This window comes from Pteropus medius, unplaced genomic scaffold (genome assembly GCF_902729225.1).
Source record: "Pteropus medius unplaced genomic scaffold, Ma_sr-lr_union100, whole genome shotgun sequence".
In the NCBI taxonomy this organism is placed as follows: Eukaryota; Metazoa; Chordata; class Mammalia; order Chiroptera; family Pteropodidae; genus Pteropus; species Pteropus medius.
In genome coordinates this window covers 1,544,674-1,556,450 of record NW_024342475.1, presented here as the reverse complement: position 1 = coordinate 1,556,450, position 11,777 = coordinate 1,544,674, and the positions used below count along the sequence as shown (strand labels likewise).

General features: G+C 56.0%; 1 protein-coding gene across 1 annotated transcript in view; it reads right to left on the bottom strand.

Moving 5' to 3' along the window:
* GIPR (gastric inhibitory polypeptide receptor) overlaps window positions 1–4,128 on the bottom strand; it is an 8,884-nt gene extending 4,756 nt beyond the window's left edge. The window contains 8 exon segments of the mRNA XM_039866318.1: window positions 192–350; window positions 1,071–1,215; window positions 1,432–1,535; window positions 2,272–2,375; window positions 2,901–3,008; window positions 3,591–3,647; window positions 3,650–3,668; window positions 4,054–4,128. Coding sequence (XP_039722252.1) covers window positions 192–350; window positions 1,071–1,215; window positions 1,432–1,535; window positions 2,272–2,375; window positions 2,901–3,008; window positions 3,591–3,647; window positions 3,650–3,668; window positions 4,054–4,128 — 771 coding nt within the window.
* Window positions 4,129–11,777: the final 7,649 nt, after the last annotated feature.

The following is an 11,777-nucleotide window of genomic DNA, read 5'->3' as shown; positions in this document are numbered from 1 at the left end:
ACCCCCGCCCCCCACCCCGCCGCAGCTGTCAGCGTACGCACGGGCCCCGCCAGGCCCAAGACCCGCGGAATTCCCTCGCTGGGGTAAGGAGGCAAAAGCCGGGACAGAGGGAGACCCCCTGACACAAACCATCAGGGGAGTGGGGCAGCCGAGGTGCGCCGGGCTGGGCAGGGACAGGGTCGAGGCTCACCCCAGCCAAGGAGCAGGTAGCAGCGGAAGTGGCCCCCCTCGGAGCCTCCCACGAGCGCCAGAAGGCTGTGCAGGTAGATGCCCTCCACCAGCAGCCACGTGTAGTTGGCTCCCACGCAGTACTGGGTCACAATCTGGGCTGTTCGGCAGGCGGCTAGAGCCTAGCGGGTGGCCAGACAGGGGGACAGGCAGTCAGGGCAACCGGGTGCCCCCAAGCCTTCCTCCACCTGGCGGCGCTTCCATCCCCATCTCGTGCCATCAAATATTCTCCCACTCCATTATAACCAAGGATGGTTTCTCTCACCCTACATGATCTCTCCCATTCTGACCTCTTAAAATGATTTGTATCTTCAATCTTGCTATCAGAGTTCCCCCCCGAGCCCCCAAATATGGCCTCTCCCATCCCATCTCCTTCTAAGAATTGAACTCAGCTACTCCACCTATCCAAAGGTTTCTTCCTCTCATCATGCCTCCCCCACCAGCGTCCGGCCTGTCCCACCCCATGACTCTCTGATAATTGGTATGGCCCAGTTTACTACCAGTTTTTCTGACCGCTGACTTCGGCCTCTCGTCTCTCTCATTTGTCTCTCAGTAGCAAACTGGTATCTATCAACCCTCACCTCCCCCTGGTTAGTTTCTCCTATCCGGTCTGCACCTCATCTCCAGCAGAAGGCTCTCTCGTTGCTAGAAAAGTCCAATGATGGGTAAGATAACGAGAGAAAGAGAAGGGGGAATCGCAATAAAGGAAGTGGTGGGGTCAACAGCGGAGGGGTCCCTGATTTGCGGGGGTCCCTCTCCAAAAGTGCAGGAGGTAGTAAATAGTTTGGGAATCTCCCCGCCCCCCAGAGGAGGCAGTTTGAGAAGAGGGGAATGACGCTCACCTGGTTCCAAAGGGGAGGAGCCTGGTCCCCGGGGGAGGGGCCAGGGGGAGGCAGCAGCCTGTCTCGGGTGAGGATGGCTGCCGCCCGCAGCATGAAAGACGCGAACAGATTGATGTGGATGTAGTTGCGAGTGCAACGCAGCCGCCTGTGGGGAGGGGGGAGGGTTGGGGAGACCGTCTGGAGACCCCTGGAGACCTGTTCTTGGCTCCACAGAGCTCGTTGGAGCACCCCCAGCCCTTCTTCCCACAGAGCCACCATGGCTGCCTGTTACTCCTGGAGTCTGACCACTCCTTCTTACTGGGCAAACCGAGGCCCAGTCCCTGCCACTGTTGCTGGGGCAAGGGAGGGGGTCGGGTCCCACCTGAAGAAACTCAGGATGAGCAGGGCGAGCAGCAGCGTGGCCAGGGATACGGAGTAGCCCACGGTGTACACAGCCTGTAGCCGTTCTAAGACCAGCCTTTGGTCCTAGGAGATGAGGCGGGGGAGGGCACGGGAACAGAGCTCAGTTCTTCCCCGAAGGCCGGAAGCGGTGGAAGGACGTCTGCTCTTTGGTCCTGCCCCGCACCCCAGTTTTCTCTTTTTTCTCTTTTTTTCTGGAGGCCCAACTACCCTTATTTCAGTGAGGCCGACTCCACCAGTCAGCTCCAGGCCTGGAATGTGACCAGCCTGTCAGAGCATTCCATCTACCCCACCCCCTGCCACACACACACACACACACACACACGCACGCACGCACTCACACAGTGATTAGTCCAGGGCGGGCATAGGACCCAAACCAGGCCAATAAGAGTGAGTCCTGGACCATTCTGCTGGCACTATGTGAACAGAGCTCAGTCTCCCCACTGTGTTGCTTGGTTGGTGGGATGTGGGCCTGGAGCCTATGGGGAACACCTTTTCCTCTCCACCCCACAAAAGATGAGACAGAAGAGAAAAAAAATAGGCATGACATGGTGAGAGACAAAGAGACTCCCAACATCATTTGAACACCTAGATCCAGCTGTGCCTGAAGCTGTGGCCTTCAACTTTTTAATCACAATAGCCAATACATTTTTTTTTTTCCTCCATCAAGCAAGTTTAAGTTGAGTTTCTGTCCCTTGGAACCTAGAGTCCAGAGCAGTACAAGGGGTTTCAGGCTAGATCCGGGGCTTCTGCCTTTCACCTCTCCTTGGACATCCAAACAGAATCCCTCGCTTCTTCTTACCTGAAAGGTCCCATTCTTCTCTGGGTTCTCACACTGAGAATGGTCTCTCCAAGGTCCCCATTGGCCATCACTACCACACTGGCGGAGGACGAAGCCCGCAGCCACTGTGGGGAGTTGAGGGAGGAAATAATAGATACAGAGAAAGAGATGGAGACAGAAAGACTAACTGGGAGACAAAGGCAGAGAGAGGTAACCTAGGCGATGATGATGATCACGGTAAACCCTTCTACAGCATTTTAAATGTATTAGTTAATTTAATATTTATAAAGAGCCTATGAAATGGGTACTATCATCAATCAGTCTCATTTTACAGACGAGGAGGCTGAGGCATAAAGAAGTTAAAGAAACTGCCCTGGGCCACATAGCTAGTTAGGACAGAGAGACCTGGATGCCCAGAGATAGACTCAGCAAAAGGAGAGAAAATAACGCAGCGGTCCTCAGAGAAACAGAGACAGAGAAGTGGCATTGTATGACAGAGCCAGGATCGGGGCGACCCAGCCAGGGTTGGACAGACAGGAGACATCCAGACAGGAGATGGGGTGTAGGTGAGCTTCGGGGCAGTGGTGTCCGGGACAAAGGTTAGAAGCTGTTTGTGTCAGGGAGGGCCCGCGGGCCAGGGGGAACCTCACCATGGTGGTGCCAGGGCAGATACCAGGGGCAGGACACGCGAGCAGTGGCGTTGGGTGCAGCGTAGTCCCAGCAGACGTACATATCGAAGGACCCGTTACAGGCGAGGCCTGCGGTGGGCGTGGGGACCAGAGGTCGGACGTACCTACTGCGCCCTGCACACTATGCTTTTCCTGCACACTATGCTTCTCCGCCTAAGACCACAAGCCCTGCCCTGCCCCGCCCCGCCCATGGGAAGTAGTCCACCGGGCTTCCCCAGAGCTCTGCTCATCACACCCTCGTCCTCATCACACCCCAAGGCCCCGCCCATCCCGCAGCCCCACTCTGAGCTCCCGCGCCCCAAGCGAGTTCCCCGCGCACGTGCTTCCCACTCTGCTTCCGATTTCCTAGGCGCCACCCCAAACCTCACCCGCTTCGCGGCCCGCTTCAGGCTCCATCGCCCAGTGTGGCGCTGGCCAGTATCCAGCTCGTTTTAAGCTTCTTCCCAGGCCTCTCCCACTAATCCGAGCTGCGACCCGACCGGTCCCCATGCACTCAGGCCTAAGCCCTTCCCACCAAGGCCAAGCCCACCCAGGCCTCCCCGCCCCAGCCCACCCACGACTACCACAGACATCTCCTCTTTCAGGCCCCACCCGTGAGTCCCAGGCCCGGCCCCTCTCATCCCCCCAGCCCGAGCCCCTGCGCAGTCACACCTGCTGGGGGCCCCGCGGTCTCCAGGGTCTCCTGACACTGTTCATGTAGCTCCTCAGCTGGTACAACTCTCCCGCCGTCTGCCCTCAAAGCCTGCTCCACGGAAAGAGAGAGGAGATCCCCCACCCCCACCTCATGATCGAGCCCCCTCCCAGGCAGCATGGGTCGTGTGGGCCAGAAACCCTAGAGGAACTTGAAGAGGCTGTCTTTTTCCTCGGGAGTCTTGGGTGGCTGAGAAACCTCTTCTAACGCTTGAGGGGTGCCTAGATACCACCAGGGAGCTGTGTGGGGGACTGAAAACCTCCAGGAAGATTAGGAGACTGACTGGGTGGCTGGCAACCATCAAAACTGGAATCCAGGCGAGCGGGGTAGTCTTAAAACTCTCTCTGCAGCTGGGGAAGACTTAAAACCACCTCCAAACCTCCCTCCAAGCCTTGAACTCCCCGTGGCTCCGACAGTCCTCACCTCCGCCCTCCGGGACAGCAGTTCCCAAAGCGAGAGCAGCAGCAGCAGCCGCCGCCGGGGCGGACAGTTCGGCATCGCGAGGGCGGCGGGGCATGGGGGGCGAAGGGTCCGGTCACGCGGGGGAAGCCCGGCCTGGAGGGTCCGAGGGCAGAGTCAGAAGCCTTGGCCCTCCGCTCCCAGCCCCAGGGCACCGGCTCCGGGGTTCATACACGCAGACTCTGAGGAAGTGCCCCCGCCGCCCCCACCCGTGATGATTTGGGGCAGCAGACGCATGAGGAGGGGGTGAGCTGGGACTCAACACGTGACCTCGGGCCCGCCCCCCAGCTGCTGCTGGAGCCGCCGCGTTGGGGGTGGGGGGGTGTTTGCCGAGGGCGCTGTTGCCCTAGAGCTCTGCTGGGCGGAAGCGCTAATGTCACCCTGAGTCTAGACCGGGAGACTCTGGGGAACCTGGGCACAGCCTTGGAAAGGCGGCCACAGAAACCGTCAGGCGCGGAGCTTGAAACGACCCCCGCAGTTCCCACTCTCCCAGCCCAAAGGGTTTTCAAATCGCCGATGGGAACCCGACCTTATAAAACTTTCTTCGCTGTGGATGAGCCTGTAGTGGATGGGACAACACTCTCCTTAGGGACTAGAGAGGCGTCCGACTCTGGGCTCCGATCTACAAGGACCCAAGTGTCTGGACTCCCAACACCCTCCACCCAGCAGCACCGCAGGGAAAGGGAGGGGGAGTCAGGGAGCATCTCAGATGGACCCCCAGAAAGACAGGGAGTCAGAGATGCATGAGATGAAATATGGAGACAGAGAGACACACAGACGCTGAGACAGAAGAGATACATGGCAAGAGACGGAGAAAGACAGCCAAAAATGTGGGCTAGGGGACAAAGGGGAGCTAGAAACATGGAGAGAGACACAGAGAATAGGGGACAGAGAAATAGGGGTACGACACTACCTAGAAGCGACACAGAGATTGGGAGACATGGAGACCGAGAGAGACGGGAGGAGACTGTGGGCACAGAGAGATGGACAACCGCATAGACTAAGAAACAGAAAGCGGGGGACCCAGAGACTTGAGGGGGTCGTAGGGCAGGGAGGATGGGCCGGACTGGGGAGCCCTTACCCGTCCCACTGCTGGTCTGCTGCTGCCTCCACCGCCTCGCCTGGGCTCTGTGAGAGGTTACAGCCCTGGTGGTGGGAGGGGGCGGGGCCAGGACTGGGCCGGGGGAGGGGGAAGCTCTGGGGCAGGACCCAGAGCAGGAGGCCAGTCTCTTGTGAATATCAGTCACTCAAGGTCATGTGCGAGAACAGTCTCGGAGTCTTTGTCCTGAGGACTCCTTTCCCCCAGTGCAGTCTCTCACACTGTCCCATCCAGCCATCGCCCACAGAGCTGCAGGCAGTCACGAAGTCACAGGCACGTTGTCACACACAATCCCATTCACTCAGCCACAGAGCGGCTCGGCACAGAGTCTCACACACCGTTCCTCAGAGAACATGTTTCTCACGTTCATTCATAGTCAGACAAGCTACAGTCACACCCAGAGAGCCAAGGTCTCTCACCCAGAGGTTGACAGTCACCCGCAGTGACACACAGCCACATATCTAGGGCATGGACACTTTTACTCACACAGTAACAAAACCATGACCTTCCACAGTTCCAGAGATGCTGTGCCAATCACACACACCTGCACGCAGGCACTAGCTCACACGATCATCTGTCTCTCCCCACCCACCCGTGCGCCCCGTGAAGACAAGCCAGGGGCCCCCGTGTCACTCGGCACAGGTCTGGGCACACGAGCGGAAAGGCCGAGAGAATGATCGTCGATGAAATAAATGCACACAGTTATATGGTTCCTCGCATGCTCAAATACGCCTCTGATGACACAATCTGAAGGTCACACACAAGGTTACACAACCACACCCATTAACACTTACGCATCGTTTCACACACCTCACATGATCACCTACAGGGTCTGTCACATCCAAACAACACACATTCCCCAACTGTCACTGAGGCACACGCTCTCGCAGGTTCCCAATGTCACGTCGTCTGTCATACGTCACCCGGATGCAGTCACATCCAGTGCCGTGGTCATACGGACACACAACTCTTTCCACCACAGCCTCGCCCACACTCACACGTCACTCGGGATCACACGCCATCATCCCACAATCGCACGAACCCACGGCCTCACAACCTCCGCTTCCAGGCGCTTCCCTTGCCTGCAATAGGGGAGATGTCTGTACGTGTGGGGAGAGGCTGAGAAACGAAGTCCCATGCAGCTCTCAGCCCTCTCCTCTTAACACAAACCACCAATTCACGCACATCAATCATAACTAACATTCGCGAGCACACACTCCCCTGGGGCCTATAAGATGAGTGGGTCAGAGGCGAGTCTACCCATTTTGCAGAGGACAAACTGAGGCCCAGAGGCCCCAGGAAGGGCAGGGAGTAAGGGGTGGTATGAGGTCCAGCTCCAGAGGCTGGAATGGAGACAAGTCTGGGGGAAGAGAGTGACACGGGGGTCCTGGCTTCCTGGCCTCCGGCTGGCCTCCCTGCTCTCTGCCCCAAATTCCTGGCGCCCTCTGGGTCCTGGGAAAGTCTCAGTTCACGGGGTGGAGAGGGACAGGGGTCTGGGATTGCCCAGCACCTCAGAGAGAGGCTGGGGTTGGAAGGGAGTCTCTGCTTGGCCCCCCAGAGGGCTTGGGGGTCTCTGTGCTGGGACTGGAAAGGTCGGGGGGGTGGGGGGCTGGGACCAGGGAGGGGAGAGACTAAGAGGGAGGTGGACGCAGTGCGGAGGAACCGAGGTGCTGAGAGAGACGGGAAACAAAACCAAGAAAGACCAGAGACAGGAAAAGACAGATGAGAGAGACCAAGAGAAAGAGACAGACAGACAGACAGACAGAAATAGAAATACAGAGAGAGGGAGGGGAAAAAAAAAAAAGGGAGAAAAAAATAGAGACCAAGAGAGAGAGACAGAGAAGAGCTACGAACTGAGAGATGGAGAGATAAAGATGGGGAGGTGTGGAGGGAGAGAGCCTGAACCCCGGAGCCAGGAGCCATGGACGCGAGCCCAGCGCTGGGCTCGGAGCCCCTCAGCCCTCCTCAGACCCTCTGGAAGAACACAGGGCAGAACGGAGCAGGAGGGGAGATGTCTGGGCCTCTGAGTGTCCCCCGGCCCGTTTCGGCCCTCCTGGGGTCCTCTGCCATCTCCTGGGGTGGAGGAGGGGGCAGTAGGGCCACGGGGGAGCCATGTGGGCACTCTTTGGAGAGAGCCGGTTCTCACGCTCGGAGCTTCTGGAAACTTCAGAGAGAGAACAGCCGTGCCCGCTCCCTCTGCCCTTCTCTCTCTCTCGTCCATCTCGCCCCGGCCACCTTTTCTCTCTCTTTGGGCCGAATCTCTCTTTTCTCCTTTTCTGCCCGTCCACACTCAGTTCGTCTGTCTTGCTTTCTTTCTCGTCAGTCTGTCTTTTCTCTCTTCTTTGGTATCATTTTGCTGCTCTGCTTATTTGTCTTGCTCTCTCTCATTCCCCAGACCGATCCCCTTTTGTCTTTCTTTATACTTTCTCCTTTCTCTTCCCCCTTTTCCCCCCATCTTCTCACGGGGTGTCTGCTGTTTCTCTCTCTCCATTGCCTCTGGTCCTGGGTTTCCAGGCTGTTGTCCCCTCTCCCCACCCCAGCAATGACCAGGCAGTGCCCCCCACCTTAGGATGCATTGGTGGGGAGGACGCTGGGGGGCCCGGCCTCCCCCATGGAGCTGCCAGGCCGAGCAGAGCCTGTGAGAGCGGGCGGGGGCCTGTAGTGCTAGCAGATGGTGCCGGAGAAATGAGGCAGAGAGGGATGGGGAGAGGGGGCGCCCCATGGGGACAGAGGCCAGAAATGGGAGTCTGAGATGGCCCCCTGAGATTCAGGACTGCTGAGAGGAGGCCTGGAAGAAAGAGATCAAGGGAGAGAGACAGAGATAGCGAGAGAGATAGCAATAGAGAGACAGAGACCGAAAGAGACAAACCCACAAACGTGGGGGTCCAAAGAGAGGCAGAGACACAAAGACGCAGAGAGAGAGACTGAGAGCCTGTGACACAGGCTCATGGGATCCAGGGAAACAGAGGCACGGAGCTGCAGAGACGGGTCTACACGCACACGATCCAGAGACAAACACAAAAAACATGAGATCCAGGAAAGACAGAGACATAAAGACATGAAACTCAGAGAGAGACAGAGACAGAGACGTGAAGAAACATAGAGATGGGGAGGGAGAGAGAGAACAGAGAAAGAGACCCAGAGCGTTGAGATCTGAGAGACACTATCCAGAGAAGCAGAGATAGAGGCTTGGAATGCAAATAGATGTGGCCGCGGGTAAATCTCAAAGACACAATCAGACAGAGATGAAGCAAAGATGATGCTCCCTTCGCCCACTTCCACGCGGTGCGCTTCCCTCCCCGCCTCCCCCTCCTCCTCCCCCTGCCCCCCTGCAGCACGTCTCCATAGCGACCTCCCCAGATCCTGAGGGCAAATATTATCCTGGCCAGAAGCAGCAGGGCTGTGTTGACATAATCTCGCCCTGTTGGGGTGGGGGCTCCAGGGGCCCGAGAGGCCAGGCCAGGACGGGACAGGAGAGCAGAGGGGCTCTCAGATGGGGCCCCACAGACAGCTCCAACCTCCCCCCACCTCCAAATCGCGGACTCACCTCCCTGTGCTGGGAGGAGCCGCTGAGATTCAAACCTGTGACCTTGGCTGCCCCCTGGTGGTGGTGGTGGTGGTGGTGGTGGGTGAGCTCTGATGCCCTTTTCTGGCTCAAGTAGAGCGGACTGGCCTAGGCATTTTCCTTCAAATTTCTAGAATCTGGCTCCTCTTCCCTCTTCCCTCACCCTGAAGTCCCTTCTGTGGTCCAGTACCCTCCTCTTCCGGATTCCTGCCCCAGTTGGGCTTTTTCTCCTTTCCATCCACGCCCCCAACCTCCAAAAGGGCAGCAGGCAGCCAGAGTAGTCATGGTAAAGCACAAACTTGACCCTGTTGCTCCCCTGCTCAAGACCTGCCGTGGCTCCCCAGTACCCTCAGGAGAAAGCTCAGGCTCCTCCCTACAGCTTACAAGGCCTTTTCCGAGCTCTGTAGCCTACTCTCCATGTATTCCCAACTCTTCAAACTCTTCCCAGCCCCTCAACCGGTTTTCTCTGCCTCGAATGTCTCCCCCCAATTTTTGTTGAGTCTTGCCAAGCCCACCTCAAAGTTAGCAAATTTAACAAATACTCGTTTCTCCTGGACTGTGAGCTCTGTGAGGGTAGGGCTGGGGCTGTCTCAGTTATTGCTTTGTCCCCCGTGTTGCCCAACGTTGATTTGGCACATAGTAGGGTTCAATTCATTATATCGGGGACCCAGGTGGCCGAGATAGCGCTTGCTCTGTCCTCATGGAACTCTCACCCCAGGCACAGGCCCGAATAGGGAGACAGACTAATGGAAGGAGAGGTAGAAAAAGAAACACGAAGAAAGAGAGAGTCAGAAAGACAGAGGGGGGAAAAGAGGCTGAGAGAAAAGTGGAGTCCCAGATCAGAAGTAGTAGCAGTGGTAATAATAATCATCATAATGATTACCACATATTGGCCATTTTACATGTATCTCACTTAAGCCCTAACGGACCTGAAGCAGAGGTATTTCACTTCCATTTTCCAGATGAAGAAACTGAGCTCAGAGAGAGTAAATAACTCGCTAAAGACGACATACGTAATGACACAGCTCATACGTGATAGATCGAGGACACAATTCCCAGACAGAGACATCAAGAGAGACAGAGACAGAGACGAGAGAGACAAGTAGCATGGAGGAGGAAGCCCAGAGGCAGAGCGAAAAGACAAAGCATGACCACGAGCCCTGCTCCCACCCCACCCCACCCCACCCCCAGCAGAGTCACCCCCTCCCCACTCCTGCTATTGACATCTCCCTACGAAACACTTGTAATAAAACCATCTCCATTAGCTGTACCCAAAAACCACTTTGCTGAGCCAGGCAGGAGCTCACTGAAGCGGCTTTTCTTCCCCCGGGGAAGTGGGTGCTGGGATGACTCCCATTTTGCAGAGAAGGAAAAGCCAAGCTATTTGGCCAAGGTCACTGTGCTTACATGGATCTTGACACCTCAAGGGCAAGGACTGATTCATCCTCATGTGTCACCCCCACTCACTCCCCCCCCCAACACACAACCCACCAACCCTAAACTGCCTGTGGTTCCTTCATCCACACCCTGGTCTCACTTCCCCCACCCAACACAGGGAGCACACAGGATCTGAACTCCCCTGGACTCCCACAGTCCCCTGGGGATGCTCCGGTAACACCCTTAGCACAATGCATCCTGCAGCAGAGTTCCGTTTGTAGGTGTCTGACTTTCTCAGAATCTGAGCTCATCCGGGTGGAGGGTGGCAGCAGTGGGAGTTTGGGAGGCAGGAAATCTGAATTCCTGCTTCGCTTCTATCACTAACACAATGAGCTGTGATCACAGAATAATGGCCCGCATCTATTTTGGTCATCACTTCGAACCCATTATTGATTGTGAAAATTAATCAAGGGAAACCACTAAAATGATGTTGGGAGGCCAGAAGGGGGAGCTCTAACACAGTACCGCTCTATGTCAATGGAAGCTCTGTCTATTACAAACACCGACACAGGAAAGAATCATCAGTTATAGACCCCAACTGGAAAAGGCGTGCATTGAAATTGACAGTGCCAGCAACTCCTCCAGTGAGGAACCATCATCTCTGTGAATGCTTATTTTTCTCCAGTGGACTTTCATTCAAAACAACCCCTCCCAACTTCCTCCTTTTTCTTCATAAAATAACATTCCTCTCCTTTGCTTGTTGGACTTGCCTGTGGCTTTAGCTGTAGCTTGCGTGTCCTGAATTGCAATTCTTTACTACTCCCCAATAAATCCATTTTCAATTTTTGCTGGTAAAATAACTTTTATTCTTAAGGTCAACGGGACTTTGGTACCCTACATAGTAGGTGTTCACTGGGAAATGCTAGGAGTTGCTATCATTTATGTGGGCCTACTGTGTGCCAAGCACTATACTTATGTGTGATTTACATCTGTGGCCTCAATGGGACTTGGTTACAGTGACAAACCACAAACATCTTTCCATAGCCTTCGAGGACCTACAACAGTGGTCCCTAACTGCCCCCCCATCTCCCCTCCCAGCCTCGAGCCTCAGACTGGTACCTGTCTATGGACTGTTAGGAACCAGGCTGCACAGCAGGAGGTGAGCTGCGGGTGAGCAAAGCTTCGTTGGTATTGGCAGCTGCTCCCCAGCGCCAGCATCACCGCCTCAGCTCCGCCTCAGATCATCGGGTGTTAGATCTTCATAGGAGCACCAGTCCCTGGTCCCAAACATGTTGGGGAGTGCTGTGCAAGCTCTGGTGGGTCCGTTACCTTCCCGACCTCACCTACCTCCCGCCCTCCTCTCCCTCTGCAGCTCCATCCTCACCAGTCTTCTCGTTGCCCTGAGAACATGCCAAACTCATACCTACCTCCGGACCTTTGCATTTCCTATTTCCTCCGCCTGGAAGCTTCTCCCCTTTCCAACTCCATGAGCGATTGCTTCTTTCTTATGATTCACATCTCAATTCATGTGTCACTCAGAGAGATCTTCCCTGGCTCCACTCTCCCTAAATGAACCTCAACCTCCTGCCCTCAATCAGATCATTTTGTCTTATCTCTGTAATACCAGGGTCTGCAATTATCTTACCA